General features: G+C 55.9%; 1 protein-coding gene across 3 annotated transcripts in view; it reads right to left on the reverse strand.

Annotated features, from left to right (window-relative positions):
• Positions 1-3,999: 3,999 nt before the first annotated feature.
• The window catches only part of g6pd (glucose-6-phosphate dehydrogenase), a 47,377-nt gene continuing 33,213 nt past the window's right edge, over positions 4,000-18,163 (reverse strand). For all 3 annotated transcript variants that reach the window (XM_059949475.1, XM_059949474.1, XM_059949476.1), the window contains 5 exons: positions 12,658-12,844; positions 12,209-12,444; positions 6,824-6,900; positions 6,275-6,367; positions 4,000-5,799 (listed from right to left, as the gene is read on the reverse strand). In XM_059949475.1, coding sequence (XP_059805458.1) covers positions 5,709-5,799; positions 6,275-6,367; positions 6,824-6,900; positions 12,209-12,444; positions 12,658-12,844 — 684 coding nt within the window. In that variant the 3' untranslated portion in view covers positions 4,000-5,708. The remainder of the gene's footprint in view (positions 5,800-6,274; positions 6,368-6,823; positions 6,901-12,208; positions 12,445-12,657; positions 12,845-18,163) is intronic.

Here is an 18,163-nt window from a genome sequence, read left to right on the forward strand (position 1 = left end):
AGGGACTGTTTTCACCATTCTGTGAGTCAGTCGCTTGGCTTGATCAGTTTTAAAGTCGACGCGATGATGCCTCGGCTAATCTGCTGAACTAGGGATCGTTTACCAAGTAAGAAGTTATTCGTGACGTTGGATAAAACATGCAGGTTTTTGACTGCTGCGGTTCTGAATCTGTCCTGCGTGAGTCAAGCTGATTGCTGATTGATAACAAAGGGCCGTAAGTGCCCGATTTTCACTTGCTGGGAAGAGGGCAAAAAATGGACGCTGGCCTCGAGCAGAGCCAATAAAAAAAGGTGTTAAAGGTCAGACACATGACCTACAGCTAATGACACTGGAATGCAATATCTGAATTACATAGAAATATAGAAACCCTACTGCACAATACAGGCCCTTCGGCCCCAGTTATGCCGAACATGTCCTTACCTTGGAAATTACTCGGCTTACCCATAGCCTTCTATTTTACTAAGCTCCATGTACCCATCTAAAAGACTCTTAAAAGACCCTATTGTATCTGTCTCCACCACCATTGCCGGCAGCCCATTCCACGCACTCACCACTCTGAGTAAAAATCTTACTCTGTGCCTACTCCCCAGCACCTTAAACCTGTGTCCTCTTGTGACAACCATTTCAGCCCTCGGAAAAAGCCTCTGACTATCCACACGATCAATGCCTCTCATCATCTTGTACACCTCTATCAGGTCACCTCTCATCCTCCTTCACTCCAAGGAGAAAAGACCAAGTTCACTCAACCCATTCTCATAAGCCATGCTCCCCAATCCAGGCAACATCCTTGTATATCTCCTCTGCACCCTTTCAATGGCTTCCTGCAGTGAGCCGACCATAACTCAGCACAGTACTCCAAGTGGGGTCTGACCAGGGTCCTATATGGCTGCAACATTACCACTCAGCTCCTAAATTCAATTCCACAATCGATGAAGGCCAATACACCGTAGCCCTCTTAACCACAGTCAACCAGTGCTTTGAGCATCCTATGGACTTGGACCCCAAGATATCTCTGATCCTACACACTACCAAGAACTGTACCATTAATATTATATTCTGCCATCATAATTAACCTATCAAAATGAACCACTTCACACTTATCTGGGTTGAACTCCATCTGCCACCTCACAGCCCAGTTTTGCACCCTATCAATATCCTGCTGTAACGTCCAACAGCCCTCCACACTATCCACAACACCTCCAACCTTTGCGTCATCAGCAAATTTACTAACCCATCCCTCCACTTCCTCATCACAAAGAGTAAGGGTCCCAGAACAGATCCTTGAGGCACTCCACTGGTCACCAACCTCCATGCAGAATATGACCCGTCTACAACCACCCTTTGCCTTTTGTGGGCAAGCCAGATCTGGATCCAAAAAGCAATGTCCCCTTGGATCCCATGCCTCCTTACTTTCTCAATGTGCCTTGCATGGGGTACCTTATCAATTGCCTTGGTGAAATCCATATACACTACATTTACTGCTCTTCTTTCATCAATCTGTTTAGTCGCATCCTCAAAAATTCAATCAGGCTCGTAAGGCACGACCTGCCCTTGACAAAGCCATGCTGACTACTCCTAATCATATTATACCTCTCCAAATGTTCATAAATCCTGCCTCCCAGGATCTTCTCCATCAACTTACCAACCACTCAGGTAAGATGCACTGTTCTACAATTTCCTGGGCTATCTCTACTCCCTTTATGAATAAAGGAACATCTGCAACCCTCCAATCCTCCAGAACTTCTCTCGTCCCCATTGATGATGCAAAGATCATCCAAAGATCATCACCAGAGGCTCAGCAATCTCCTCCCTCGCCTCCCACAGTAGCCTGGGGTACATTTCATCCAGTTCCGGTGACTTATCCAACTTGATGCTTTCCAAAAGCTCCAGCACATCCTCTTTCTTAATATCTAGATGCTCAAGCTTTTCAGTCCACTGCAAGTCATCACTACAATCACCAAGATCCTTTTCCATAGTGAATACTGAAATATTCATTAAGTACCTTTGTTATTTCCTCCAGTTCCATACACACTTTCCAACTGTCACACTTCATAGGTCCTATTCTTTCAAGTCTTGTCCTCTTGCTCTTCACATACTTGTAGAATGCCTTGGGGTTTTCCTTAAATCAGCCCACCAAGGCCTTCTCATGGCCCCTTCTGGCTCTCCTAATTTCCTTCTTAAGCTCCTTCCTAGTAGCCTTATAATCTTCTAGGTCTCTAACATTACCTAGCTCTCTGAACCTTTTGTAAGCTTTTCTTTTCTTAACTAGATTTATCACAGCCTTTGTGCACCACCATTCCTGTACCCTACCATAACTTCCCTGTCTCATTGGAACGCACCTATACAGAACTCTACACAAATATCCCCTGAATATTTACCACATTTCTTCCGTACTTTTCCCTGAGAACATCTGTTTCCAATTTAAGCCTCCAATTTCCTACCTGATAGCCTCATAATTCCCCTTACTCCAATTAAATGCTTTACTAACTTGTCTGTTCCTCTCTCTCTCTCTCTCTCTCTCTCTCCCCAATGCTACTGTAACGGAGATAGAATTATGATCATTTTCTCCAAAATGCTCTCCCACTGAGAGATCTGACACCTGACCAGGTTCATTTCCCAATACCAAATCAAGTACAATCTCTCCTCGTGTAGGCTTATCTACATATTGTATCAAGAAACCTTCCTGAACACACCTAACAAACTCCACCCCATCTAAACCCTAGGGAGATGCCAGTCAATATTTGGGAAATTAAAATCTCCCGTCACAACTACTCTCATTATTACACCATTCCAGGATCTGTCTCCCTATCTGCTCCTCGACGTCCCTGTTACTATTTATAAAAAGTACCCAGTAATTATTCCTAGCCACCATCCACAGAGACTCCGTTGACAATCCCTCCTTGGCGTCCACCTTTTCTGCAGCCGTGAGATTATGTCTTATCAACAGTGCCACGCCCCCACCTCTTTTGCCTCCCTTCCTGTCCTTTCTGAAACATCTGAAACCTGGCACTTGAAGTAACCATTCCTGTCCCTGAGCCATCCAAGTCTCTATAATGGCCACCACATCATATCTCCAGGTACTGATCCATGCTCTGAGCTCATCCACTTTGTTCACAACACTCCTTGCATAAAATAGACACATCTCAAGCCTTCGGTCTGAGCGCGTCCCTTCTCTATCACCTGCCTATCCATCTCGCACTGTCTACAAGCTTTCTCTATTTGTGAATTGGTAAGAAATGAATACAAAAGCAGACGCTTCAAGTATGCTGGTGCTGGAACTCTGTAGGAAGCCAACCATCATGGATGTGCAGTGCCCCATAAAGATGTGGAGGTTCAGAATGACAGACATGTGGTCAGCAACAAGATCAGTTTCCTGCTCTTTGACTGGTCAGGAAAACTTAGTAGGTGAGCAGACAGTTATTTGGTTGTGTAAATTCAAGTGTTGTCCTGTTGAGATTGTAAATGTTCTTATCAGCAAATTCAGATTCTCTCTGTGCCTCCCTCATTGTTACTACAAGACTGTGCATTGGGTGGCAACCCTGCCGTTCCCTTGGCATTTGTCTGTCTTTTTTTTCGAGACGGAGTTCCTAGTTCGATGCTCAACGCAGCATGGATGGAAAGTGTGCAAGCAGCTGGCCGGATTCGAACCTGGGATCGTTCGCCTCGAAGTCCGGTGCTGGGGCCACTATACCACTGGCCGAGTTGGTGGAAGCTGGGGGGGGGGGGGGGGGGGGGCGACCTAAATGTTTGATCCAATCTGTTTGGAAATAGATGATTGCTTATTCACAGTCAGAGTTTTCTGCATCACTCAACAAACTTGTGAAACTGCTACCACAGTACAATGGTGCAGACTAGATGGCCTGAAGGGAAGTCACACTCATGCATGTGCACACACACACACACAGTGCAGGTCACACACACTCTCTCACACACACACAACCATGTCACCTGCACACAGCCCATCGATGCACCCTGTAAACAAGAACTTTAAGAAAAAAGCACACGTACCTAAAGGTCTTTACTAAATAAACTGAAATATACAGCAGTAGTTATAAAACTGATCCCAGTCCAAACTGTGTCCCTCCCTTCGCGCTCTCTTCTCCCTTCAATCAGCACAACGACCCGTTACAGCAGACCCAGTCAGTGGGGCTCTCTTTAGGGTACGAATTAGCTGAAAAGGGGAATGCAAGTCACATTTCAAACCTTCTCACAGTGTATGCAGCTTCAAACTGTTGTTATCAAGACTAAAGTGTGGGAAGTAGGAATGTTTAGAGGAAAGTCAGGCACAAAGCTTTGAGGTCAGGTAACAGTGAACTCCATGGTTTAGCCGCAGAGCCAGCAGCCTCCGTCCGTGAGCCATGAGGCGAGAAGGTGCAGCCGAATCCTGTGGCCTGACTATTCCTTCCCCCCCCCCACCCCCCAGTACCAGGTTCTAGAGGGTATAAAATGGGCTCCTTCTTCATCCAAACTGGAACCTCGCCTCAGGCTGAGAGGAGGCAGAATGACACCAGAGGAGACGGGGGGCAACCAGGCAGGGAGGGAGGGGCTGCGGCAGAGCCGGTTCAACACCGAAGGGTTTCTCCCACATTGTATCGGTTTTCCCTCCTTCTGTGTTTTAGTTGTTAATAAGCAGTCTTTAAAAAATCCTAATTTAGTAGTTTTTAAAACCGGTAACATGTATACTGCCTGAAGAGAGAAGGACAAAAATAGAGTGAATCTCCCTCCACACTGTCCCATCACACACTCCCGGGGTCAGACACAGAGTGAATCTCCCCCACACCGTCCCATCACACACTCCCGGGGTCAGACACAGAGTGAAGCTCCCTCCACACCGTCCCATCACACACTCCCGGGGTCAGACACAGAGTGAAACTCCCTCCACACCGTCCCATCACACACTCCCGGGGTCAGACACAGAGTGAATCTCCCTCCACACCGTCCCATCACACACTCCCGGGGTCAGACACAGAGTGAATCTCCCTCCACACTGTCCCATCACACACTCCCGGGGTCAGACACAGAGTGAAACTCCCTCCACACCGTCCCATCACACACTCCCGGGGTCAGACACAGAGTGAAACTCCCTCCACACCGTCCCATCACACACTCCCGGGGTCAGAGGCAGAGTGAATCTCCCTCCACATTGTTCCATCACACACACTCGGTATATCTGTCTCCTCCAGAACCCCAAACGCGTTCCGTGCAGGGTGACCAAGCCGGGCAGTGATTTCTGGATGAGGTGGGTGAGAGGGAGGGAACGTTCTAGCGAGTTCTTTCAGACCAATAAACCAGCGCTGTGAAGAGACACTGAGAAGAACCCACCCACCCACCCAGCAGCACAGGCAGTCCGTGAAGCTTCACCACCCCTTTCCACGAGCAACGACAAGACAGCAGTGATTTAAGCTCCAGCACTCTCTGTGCATACAAGTAACAAAAGTACATTCATCAGGTCCGACGGGCAACGCTGGCCTTGTGATGTTCTGTACGTTCCAGCCGGAATCATCCTGAGGGGGGTCCTCTGTTCTTCCCGGAGGTGCGATGGAACTGGTGCGGGGAGGGGTGGGGGGGTAGGTGTGGAGATTGGGGAAGGGTAGAAGGTCGGTGGTGTGTGTGTGTGTGTGTGTGTGTGTGTGTGTGTGTGTGTGTGTCTCTCTCTCTCTCTGTCTCCATCCACTCCCCCTCTCTCCGTTTCCACCCGGCAGCCGGGCTCACAGCCTGTTGGGGCTCACCCACTTGTAGGTGCCCTCGTAACGAAAGCCCACCTTCTTCATCATCTCATCGGCCTCTGGGGGTCCGCGGCTGGTGAGAAGGGAGGAGAGAGAGAAGGGTGGGTGTTGCTGGCCGGTGCTCAGACAGGGGTGGCAACGCAGGAGGGCAAGAACTCTAGCTGATAATTCCCCCCCCCCCCAAACAGAGGGGTGGACTGGGTAGCGATGGGGTGCAGGAACCCCTGGCTGATTCCCTCTCACTCTCTCTCTAACCCCGGGGTAACTGGACAGCGATGGGGAGCAGGAACCCTGGCTGATTCCCCCTCACTCTCTCTCTCTCACTCTCCTCCTCCCTCCCCCCGGGGTATCTGGGCAGCGACGGGGAGCAGGAACACTGTTTGATTCCCCCTCACTTTCTTTCTCTCCCTCTCCTCCTCCCCCCCCCCGGGGTAACTGGGCAGCGATGGGGAGCAGGAACCCTGGCTGATTCCCCCCCTCCCTAACCCCAGGGTGACTGGGCAGTGACGGGGGATCAGGACGAGAGAGACACGTGTGCATTCACATACCTGCCGTACTCATAGGGAACAGGTTGAATTTTGGAAGACTCCAGCTTGTGAAGAAGGGGCGTGAATATTCTCCAGGCTTCTTGGAGCTCGTCACTGAGGGGAAAAAGCAAAGCAGAGTCTCTGGTGAATCCAAAATGGCAGCCGAGCAGCACGGTAGTATGGAGCTCGCACAGGGCCTCCCGGGGTCAACTCCTCCCGCTGCCCGTGAGGGGTTTTGATGCTCTCCGGGGGCTCTGGGTTCCTCGGGGATGTACCAGTTAGTATCGACTGTCCCACGATCAGGTTAGGGTAATACTGGGGTGGCGCGGTTCGAAAGGCCCGTTCCACACTGCATCTCAACATCAAAGTGTTGGCAGGTAAAACGGACAGTGTGCATGTGTGCGCGTGTCTATTTGTGTGGGTGCGCGCATGTCAGTGCACATGCGTGTGCGTTTGTACGTGTGTACACGCAGACTTGTGCTGGTGCGCGGCGACCTCCCGGTGCAGGACAAGTGGGCACCCCAGTGGACGTTACCGTGCAGGGCCCAGAACCGAACGGACGGTACGAACCTCCGGACAAAGTGCATCTGGCTGCCGCAGAACACATCCAGAATCAGGCGCTCATAGGCATCAGGTAGCTTGACGTCCTGGGAGAGAAATCACCCATTAAAGACCACTCAGAGAAAAAAAAAGGGATCCTCATACCCTCCCTCAGTGACCCCTCTCCCCTACACCACGTCACTGACTGAATCCCCACTGACATCAATCCACGTCCCTCACACCGTCCCTCATTGACCCCTCTACCCACAGCCACGTCACTGACTGTATCCCCACTGACGTTAGTCCAGCTCCCTCACTCCGCCCCTCAGTGACCTGTCTCCCCCAGCGCCCTGTGTCACTGACTGCATCCCCACTGACGTTAGTCCAGCTCCCTCACTCCGCCCCTCAGTGACCTGTCTCCCCCAGCGCCGTGTCACTGACTGCATCCCCACTGACGTTAGTCCAGCTCCCTCACACCGACTCTCAGTGACTCCTCTCCCCCAGCGCCCTGTGTCACTGACTGCATCCCCACTGACGTTAGTCCAGCTCCCTCACAACGACTCTCAGTGACTCCTCTCCCCCAGCGCCCTGTGTCACTGACTGCATCCCCACTGACGTTAGTCCAGCTCCCTCACACCGACTCTCAGTAACCCCTCTCCCCCAGCGCCACCACTGACTGTATCCCCACTGACGTTAGTCCAGCTCCCTCACTCCGCCCCTCAGTGACCCCTCTCCCCTACACCACGTCACTGACTGAATCCCCACTGACATCAATCCACGTCCCTCACACCGTCCCTCATTGACCCCTCTACCCACAGCCACGTCACTGACTGTATCCCCACTGACGTTAGTCCAGCTCCCTCACTCCGCCCCTCAGTGACCTGTCTCCCCCAGCGCCCTGTGTCACTGACTGCATCCCCACTGACGTTAGTCCAGCTCCCTCACTCCGCCCCTCAGTGACCTGTCTCCCCCAGCGCCCTGTGTCACTGACTGCATCCCCACTGACGTTAGTCCAGCTCCCTCACACTGACTCTCAGTGACTCCTCTCCCCCAGCGCCCTGTGTCACTGACTGCATCCCCACTGACGTTAGTCCAGCTCCCTCACACTGACTCTCAGTGACTCCTCTCCCCCAGCGCCCTGTGTCACTGACTGCATCCCCACTGACGTTAGTCCAGCTCCCTCACACCGACTCTCAGTGACTCCTCTCCCCCAGCGCCCTGTGTCACTGACTGCATCCCCACTGACGTTAGTCCAGCTCCCTCACACCGACTCTCAGTAACCCCTCTCCCCCAGCGCCACCACTGACTGTATCCCCACTGACGTTAGTCCAGCTCCCTCACTCCGCCCCTCAGTGACCCCTCTCCCCTACACCACGTCACTGACTGAATCCCCACTGACATCAATCCACGTCCCTCACACCGTCCCTCATTGACCCCTCTACCCACAGCCACGTCACTGACTGTATTCCCACTGTTGTTAGTCCATCTCCCTCACACTGTCCCTCAGTGACCTGTCTCCCCCAGCGCCCTGTGTCACTGACTGCATCCCCACTGACGTTAGTCCAGCTCCCTCACACCGACTCTCAGTAACCCCTCTAACCCAGCGCCATCACTGACTGTATCCCCACTGACGTTAGTCCAGCTCCCTCACTCCGCCCCTCAGTGACCCCTCTCCCTCAGTGCCCTGTGTCACTGACGTTAATCCAGCTCCCTCACACCGTCCCTCAGTGACCCCTCTCCCCCATCGCCCTGTGTCACTGACTGTATCCCCACTGACGTTAGTCCATCTCCCTCACACCATCCTTCAGTGACCCCTCTCCCCCACAGCCACGTCACTGACTGAATGCCCACCAACATCAATCCTCGTCCCTCACACCCTCCCTCAGTGACCCCACTCCCCCTGCGCCCTGTGTCACTGACTGTATCCCCACTGACGTTAGTCCATCTCCCTCACACCCTCCCTCAGTGACCCCACTCCCCCTGCGCCCTGTGTCACTGACTGTATCCCCACTGACGTTAGTCCAGCTCCCTCACACCGTCCCTCAGTGACCCCTCTCCCTCAGCGTCCTGTGTCACTGACTGTATCCCCATTGACGTTAATCCAGCTCCCTCACACCCTCCCTCAGTGACCCCTCTCCCCCAGTGCCCTGTGTCACTGACTGTATCCTCACTGACTTTAGTCCCTCCCTCACACCGTCCCTCAGTGACCCCTCCCCCCATCGCTCTGTGTCACTGACTGAATCCCCACTGACGTTAGTCCAGCTCCTTCACTCCACCCCTCAGTGACCCCTCTCCCCCAGCGCCGTCACTGACTGTATCCCCACTGACGTTTGTCCAGCTCCCTCACTCTGCCCCTCAGTGACCCCTCTCCCTCAGTGCCCTGTGTCACTAACGTTAATCCAGCTCCCTCACACCGTCCCTCAGTGACCCCTCTCCCCCATCGCCGTGTCACTGACTGTATCCTCACTGACTTTAGTCCAACTCCCTCACACCGTCCCTCAGTGACCCCTCTCCCCCACAGCCACGTCACTGACTGAATCCCCACTGACGTTAGTCCAGCTCCTTCACTCCACCCCTCAGTGACCCCACTCCCACAGCGCCGTCACTGACTGTATCCCCACTGACGTTAGTCCAGCTCCCTCACTCCGCCCCTCAGTGACCCCTCTCCCTCAGTGCCCTGTGTCACTGACGTTAATCCAGCTCACTCACACCGTCCCCTCAGTGACCCCTCTCCCCCATCGCCCTGTGTCACTGACTGTATCCCCACTGACGTTAATCCTGCTCCCTCACACTGTCCCTCAGTGACCCCTCTCCCACAGCGCCGTCACTGACTGTATCCCCACTGACGTTAGTCCATCTCCCTCACACCATCCTTCAGTGACCCCTCTCCCCCACAGCCACGTCACTGACTGAATCCCCACCAACATCAATCCACGTCCCTCACACCCTCCCTCAGTGACCCCTCTCCCACAGCGCCGTCACTGACTGTATCCCCACTGACGTTAGTCCATCTCCCTCACACCGTCCCTCATTGACCCCTCTACCCACAGCCACGTCACTGACTGTATTCCCACTGTTGTTAGTCCATCTCCCTCACACTGTCCCTCAGTGACCTGTCTCCCCCAGCGCCCTGTGTCACTGACTGCATCCCCACTGACGTTAGTCCAGCTCCCTCACACCGACTCTCAGTAACCCCTCTAACCCAGCGCCATCACTGACTGTATCCCCACTGACGTTAGTCCAGCTCCCTCACTCCGCCCCTCAGTGACCCCTCTCCCTCAGTGCCCTGTGTCACTGACGTTAATCCAGCTCCCTCACACCGTCCCTCAGTGACCCCTCTCCCCCATCGCCCTGTGTCACTGACTGTATCCCCACTGACGTTAGTCCATCTCCCTCACACCATCCTTCAGTGACCCCTCTCCCCCACAGCCACGTCACTGACTGAATGCCCACCAACATCAATCCTCGTCCCTCACACCCTCCCTCAGTGACCCCACTCCCCCTGCGCCCTGTGTCACTGACTGTATCCCCACTGACGTTAGTCCATCTCCCTCACACCCTCCCTCAGTGACCCCACTCCCCCTGCGCCCTGTGTCACTGACTGTATCCCCACTGACGTTAGTCCAGCTCCCTCACACCGTCCCTCAGTGACCCCTCTCCCTCAGCGTCCTGTGTCACTGACTGTATCCCCATTGACGTTAATCCAGCTCCCTCACACCCTCCCTCAGTGACCCCTCTCCCCCAGTGCCCTGTGTCACTGACTGTATCCTCACTGACTTTAGTCCCTCCCTCACACCGTCCCTCAGTGACCCCTCCCCCCATCGCTCTGTGTCACTGACTGAATCCCCACTGACGTTAGTCCAGCTCCTTCACTCCACCCCTCAGTGACCCCTCTCCCCCATCGCTCTGTGTCACTGACTGAATCCCCACTGACGTTAGTCCAGCTCCTTCACTCCACCCCTCAGTGACCCCTCTCCCCCATCGCTCTGTGTCACTGACTGAATCCCCACTGACGTTAGTCCAGCTCCTTCACTCCACCCCTCAGTGACCCCTCTCCCCCAGCGCCGTCACTGACTGTATCCCCACTGACGTTTGTCCAGCTCCCTCACTCTGCCCCTCAGTGACCCCTCTCCCTCAGTGCCCTGTGTCACTAACGTTAATCCAGCTCCCTCACACCGTCCCTCAGTGACCCCTCTCCCCCATCGCCGTGTCACTGACTGTATCCTCACTGACTTTAGTCCAACTCCCTCACACCGTCCCTCAGTGACCCCTCTCCCCCACAGCCACGTCACTGACTGAATCCCCACTGACGTTAGTCCAGCTCCTTCACTCCACCCCTCAGTGACCCCACTCCCACAGCGCCGTCACTGACTGTATCCCCACTGACGTTAGTCCAGCTCCCTCACTCCGCCCCTCAGTGACCCCTCTCCCTCAGTGCCGTGTCACTGACGTTAATCCAGCTCACTCACACCGTCCCCTCAGTGACCCCTCTCCCCCATCGCCCTGTGTCACTGACTGTATCCCCACTGACGTTAATCCTGCTCCCTCACACTGTCCCTCAGTGACCCCTCTCCCACAGCGCCGTCACTGACTGTATCCCCACTGACGTTAGTCCATCTCCCTCACACCATCCTTCAGTGACCCCTCTCCCCCACAGCCACGTCACTGACTGAATCCCCACCAACATCAATCCACGTCCCTCACACCCTCCCTCAGTGACCCCACTCCCCCTGCGCCCTGTCACTGACTGTATCCCCACTGACGTTAGTCCAGCTCTTTCACACCCTCCCTCAGTGACCCCTCTCCCCCAGCGCCCTGTCTCTGACTGTATCCCCACTGACGTTAGTCCAGCTCTTTCACACCCTCCCTCAGCAACCCCTCTCCCTCAGCTCCGTCACAGACTGTATCCCCACTGACGTTAGTCCAGCTCCCTCACTCCGCCCCTCAGTGACCCTTCTCCCCCAGCGCCATGTCACTGACGTTAATCCAGCTCCCTCACGCAGTCCCTCAGTGACCCCTCTCCCCCAGCGCCGTGTCACTGACTGTATCTCCACTGACGTTAGTCCATCTCCCTCACACCCTCCCTCAGTGACCCCTCTCCCCCAGCGCCGTGTCACTGACTGTATCTCCACTGACGTTAGTCCATCTCCCTCACACCCTCCCTCAGTGACCCCTCTCCCCCAGCGCCGTGTCACTTGACTGTATCTCCACTGACGTTAATCCATCTCCCTCACACCCTCCCTCAGTGACCCCTCTCCCCCAGCGCCGTGTCACTTGACTGTATCTCCACTGACGTTAATCCAGCTCCCTCACGCAGTCCCTCAGTGACCCCTCTCCCTCAGCGTCCTGTCACAGACTGTATCCCCACTGACGTTGGTCCAGTTCTGACCGCGGAGTTGCCGAGCGCTTCCCAACCTTGTAGCGGCTGCCGTAGGTGAGGTCCAGCTCAGTCTCCTCGGGGCTGAAGAACATTCCGGGCTTCTTGGTCATCAGTTTGGTGTAGATGGCCTCGTTGGGCTGGACGCGGATGACCAACTCGTTGCGTTTGGACTGGCGCTGGAAGATGTCTCCCGGCACGTCCCGGAACTGGAGGCGAACCTCTGCCTTCCTCTCATTCAGCGCCTTCCCGCAGCGCATCACAAAGGGGACCCCTGCGGCAGAGGGGTGGGGTCAGACCGGTGCCTGCTCGGAACCCCTCCCTCCCCACCCGCAGCGTGGCCCTCGAGAGCGGGGAGGGGTCGAGAGGCGGCCCAGCCCTCATCACTCACTGGCGAGGGGCAGGGGTAGGAACAGAGGATGGAGTGGACACAAAGGGACCTCAGATGGGATGGGGATGGGTGGGTCACTGGGGGCAAACAACTCACCATCCCACCGCTCGTTCTGGATGTAGAGCACCACGGTGGCAAAGGTGGGGGTGGTGGAGCCCGCTGGCACGGTGGGGTCATCGAGGTAACCCTTCTTCGCCTCACCCTCTCCGTTCGGATTCCCGACGTACTGCCCGACCAGCACGTTCCCCATCTGGATCTCCGAAACGCTCTTCAGTACCTTCACCTGGAACAGAGAACCCGGAGTGACACCCCCTCCACACCGTCCCATCACACCTCCCCCGGGGTGACACCCCCTCCACACCGTCCCATCACACACCCCCGGGGTGACACCCCCTCCACACCGTCCCATCACACACTCCCGGGGTCAGACACAGAGTGAAACTCCCTCCACACCGTCCCATCACACACTCCCGGGGTGACACCCCCTCCACACCGTCCCATCACACACCCCCGGGGTGACACCCCCTCCACACCGTCCCATCACACCTCCCCCCCCCGGGGTCAGACACACAGTGACACCCCCTCCACACCGTCCCATCACACACCCCCGGGGTCAGACACAGAGTGACACCCCCTCCACACCGTCCCATCACACCTCCCCCGGGGTCAGACACACAGTGAATCTCCCTCCACACCGTCCCATCACACCCCCCCGGGGTCAGACACAGAGTGAATCTCCCTCCACACCGTCCCATCACACACTCCCGGGGTCAGACAGGAGTGAATCTCCCTCCACACTGTCCCATTACACACCCCCGGGGTCAGACACAGAGTGACACCCCCTCCACACCGTCCCATCACACCCCCCCGGGGTCAGACACACAGTGACACCCCCTCCACACCGTCCCATCACACACCCCCGGGGTCAGACACAGAGTGACACCCCCTCCACACCGTCCCATCACACCCCCCCGGGGTCAGACACAGAGTGAATCTCCCTCCACACCGTCCCATCACACCCCCCCGGGGTCAGACACAGAGTGAATCTCCCTGCACACCGTCCCATCACACCTCCCCCCCCCGGGGTCAGACACACAGTGACACCCCCTCCACACCGTCCCATCACACACCCCCGGGGTCAGACACAGAGTGACACCCCCTCCACACCGTCCCATCACACCTCCCCCGGGGTCAGACACACAGTGAATCTCCCTCCACACCGTCCCATCACACCCCCCCGGGGTCAGACACAGAGTGAATCTCCCTCCACACCGTCCCATCACACACCCCCGGGGTGACACCCCCTCCACACCGTCCCATCACACACCCCCGGGGTGACACCCCCTCCACACCGTCCCATCACACACCCCCGGGGTGACACCCCCTCCACACCGTCCCATCACACCTCCCCCGGGGTGACACCCCCTCCACACCGTCCCATCACACCTCCCCCGGGGTGACACCCCCTCCACACCGTCCCATCACACCTCCCCCGGGGTGACACCCCCTCCACACCGTCCCATCACACCTCCCCCGGGGTGACACCCCCTCCACACCGTCCTATCACACACTCCCGGGGTGACACCCCCTCCACACCGTCCCATCACACCTCCCCCGGGGTCAGACACAGAGTGAATCTCCCTCCACACCGTCCCATCACACCCCCCCGGGGTCAGACACAGAGTGAATCCCCCTCCACACCGTCCCATCACACCTCCCCCGGGGTCAGACACAGAGTGACACCCCCTCCACACCGTCCCATCACACCTCCCCCGGGGTCAGACACAGAGTGAATCTCCCTCTACACCGTCCCATCACACCCCCCCGGGGTCAGACACAGAGTGAATCCCCCTCCACACCGTCCCATCACACCTCCCCCGGGGTCAGACACAGAGTGACACCCCCTCCACACCGTCCCATCACACCTCCCCCGGGGTCAGACACAGAGTGAATCTCCCTCCACACCGTCCCATCACACCTCCCCCGGGGTCAGACACAGAGTGACACCCCCTCCACACCGTCCCATCACACCTCCCCCGGGGTCAGACACAGAGTGACACCCCCTCCACACCGTCCCATCACACCTCCCCCGGGGTCAGACACAGAGTGAATCTCCCTCTACACCGTCCCATCACACCCCCCCGGGGTCAGACACAGAGTGAATCCCCCTCCACACCGTCCCATCACACCTCCCCCGGGGTCAGACACAGAGTGAATCTCCCTCCACACCGTCCCATCACACCTCCCCCGGGGTCAGACACAGAGTGAATCCCCCTCCACACCGTCCCATCACACCCCCCCGGGGTCAGACACAGAGTGAATCTCCCTCCACACCGTCCCATCACACCTCCCCCGGGGTCAGACACAGAGTGACACCCCCTCCACACCGTCCCATCACACCTCCCCCGGGGTCAGACACAGAGTGACACCCCCTCCACACCGTCCCATCACACCTCCCCCGGGGTCAGACACAGAGTGAATCTCCCTCTACACCGTCCCATCACACCCCCCCGGGGTCAGACACAGAGTGAATCCCCCTCCACACCGTCCCATCACACCTCCCCCGGGGTCAGACACAGAGTGACACCCCCTCCACACCGTCCCATCACACCTCCCCCGGGGTCAGACACAGAGTGAATCTCCCTCCACACCGTCCCATCACACCTCCCCCGGGGTCAGACACAGAGTGACACCCCCTCCACACCGTCCCATCACACCTCCCCCGGGGTCAGACACAGAGTGAATCTCCCTCCACACCGTCCCATCACTCACTCCCGGGGTCAGACACAGAGTGAATCTCCCCCCACACCGTCCCATCACACACTTCCGGGGTCAGACACAGAGTGAATCTCCCTCCACACCGTCCCATCACACACTCCCGGGGTCAGACACAGAGTGGATTTCACTCCACACCGTCCCATAAACACTCCCGGGGTCAGACACAGAGTGAATCTCCCTCCACACCGTCCCATCACACACTCCCGGGGTCAGACACAGAGTGAATCTCCCTCCACACCTTCCCATCACACACTCGCGAGGTCAGACACAGAGTGAATCTCCCTCCACACCGTCCCATCACACACTCCCGGGGTCAGACTCAGAGTGAATCTCCCTCCACACCGTCCCATCACACACTCCCGGGGTCAGACACAGAGTGAATCTCCCTCCACACCGTCCCATCACACACTCCCGGGGTCAGACACAGAGTGAATCTCCCTCCACACCGTCCCATCACACACTCCCGGGGTCAGACACAGAGTGAATCTCCCTCCACACCGTCCCATCACACACTCGCGAGGTCAGACACACAGTGAAACTCCCTCCACACCGTCCCATCACACACTCGCGAGGTCAGACACACAGTGAAACTCCCTCCACACCGTCCCATCACACACTCCCGGGGTCAGACACAGAGTGAATCTCCCTCCACACCGTCCCATCACACACTCCCGGGGTCAGACACAGAGTGAATCTCCCTCCACACCGTCCCATCACACACTCCCGGGGTCAGACACAGAGTGAATCTCCCTCCACACCGTCCCATCACACACTCCCGGGGTCAGACACAGAGTGAATCTCCCTCCACACCGTCCCATCACACCCCCCCGGGGTCAGACACACAGTGAATCTCCCTCCACACCGTCCCATCACACCCCCCCCCCCCCCGGGGTCAGACACACAGTGAATCTCCCTCCACACCGTCCCATCACACACTCGCGGGGTCAGACACAGAGTGAATCTCCCTCCACACCGTCCCATCACACCCCCCCGGGGTCAGACACACAGTGAATCTCCCTCCACACCATCCCATCACACACTCCCGGGGTCAGACACACAGTGAATCTCCCTCCACACCGTCCCATCACACACCCCCGGGGTGACACCCCCTCCACACCGTCCCATCACACACCCCCGGGGTGACACCCCCTCCACACCGTCCCATCACACACCCCCGGGGTGACACCCCCTCCACACCGTCCCATCACACACCCCCGGGGTGACACCCCCTCCACACCGTCCCATCACACACTCCCGGGGTCAGACAGAGTGAATCTCCCTCCACACCGTCCCATCACACACCCCCGGGGTGACACCCCCTCCACACCGTCCCATCACACACTCCCGGGGTCAGACAGAGTGAATCTCCCTCCACACCATCCCATCACACACTCCCGGGGTCAGACAGAGTGAATCTCCCTCCACACCGTCCCATCACACACTCCCAGGGTCAGACACAGAGTGAAACTCCCTCTCCATACACACTATCCCATCGCATGCATGCAGGGTCCAACGAAGCATGAAGCTCCCTCCACTCCAGGGATTCCGAGACCCCCTGGCTATTGGTAGGGACCCACAGCATACAGGAGTTTGGGACACTGTCCCATTATACACTCCTGAGGTCAGACACTAGTTGTTCATTTCTACGATGTTAGCATTTATTTGATGTGAGCAGGACGGTGATGGTTGTGATTGGGACAAAATATGGCAACCCAGTGTACTAAACGAGAACAGGGTTGTTAAAATGAAAAAAAATCTTTTCTTTGTTGTTTAAATGTTATCAGAGTTAGCAGGGGATTGTTTCCTGTTGAGGATCTCGCCGGCATTCCGTAAGAGCAAGCTGTACGAAAGCTGGAAAAATTAAATTGGGATACGGATTCAGTTTACAGAGCTCAGACCTTGGAACTGTACTGTCTCTTTCGGAAACAGTGAGAGACCAGGATGGGAATTTCGGTGATAGAATTGAACAAAGATGACGGTGTGACTACATTAATAAATGCACTTGTCTCCGTTTCTCTAAAGGAAGAAAAGGATCGGAATTATGAGGCATATTCACACAGACAAAATTTCTGGATGTACAGTCAGAAGTTCAAATCCAAAATGGAACTTCCTGGTGTTGTATTAGCTTTTAAACTGTTGGATACTGCGTGTCTAGACGTAAAGGACAGACAGTTAGCATTAACTGAAGACACAATTGCATCTTTGGAAATGGCTCTGAAGAAGATATTTTGGAGAAGACGCCAGGGAAACAGTCGGAATTAGTCTGAGTGGGGAAAGGACAGACTTCACTGAGCAGAGAGGGCAGCCGGTGTCAGTCCCATAGTGACCAGACGGGGGCAGCATTACCTGCACAAATCAACTAGACAAGTACGCAGGCGATCAAAACGCGAGTGCAGTTGAGAATTCGGCGCAGACTTGCTTGAACAAGTGCAAAGACAACTTGGAAGTTTCGGTGTTAAAACAGGACGATCTGTGAGATTAGTAGACCAAGGCACTGGTATCTCAAAGCAAAGCTTTGCAAAGCTTTGCCGACGAGCCGGCAATGCCTCTGGGAGAAACAAAAGTTAGTCCGACCTGAGCTGACTAGAAGCGGTCGTGGTCACCGGCACTGCAGGGTCAGTCGATATGTCACGTGCAGACAGACTTCATGTTGAACCATGTGTACATCAGGCTGGACCAACTGAGAAATAACACAAGATGAAGGTGTTCTAGTTACTGATGAGCTGTCACCTGAATCTGAAAAACAGGACGAAAGTAGCTGGAGAAATCGTGGAGCCTTTGAGGAACTTTGAGACATTGGCTACAAGATGGGAGTGCGCCCGGA

This window comes from Hypanus sabinus, chromosome 24, assembly GCF_030144855.1.
Source record: "Hypanus sabinus isolate sHypSab1 chromosome 24, sHypSab1.hap1, whole genome shotgun sequence".
NCBI classification, from domain to species: domain Eukaryota; kingdom Metazoa; phylum Chordata; class Chondrichthyes; order Myliobatiformes; family Dasyatidae; genus Hypanus; species Hypanus sabinus.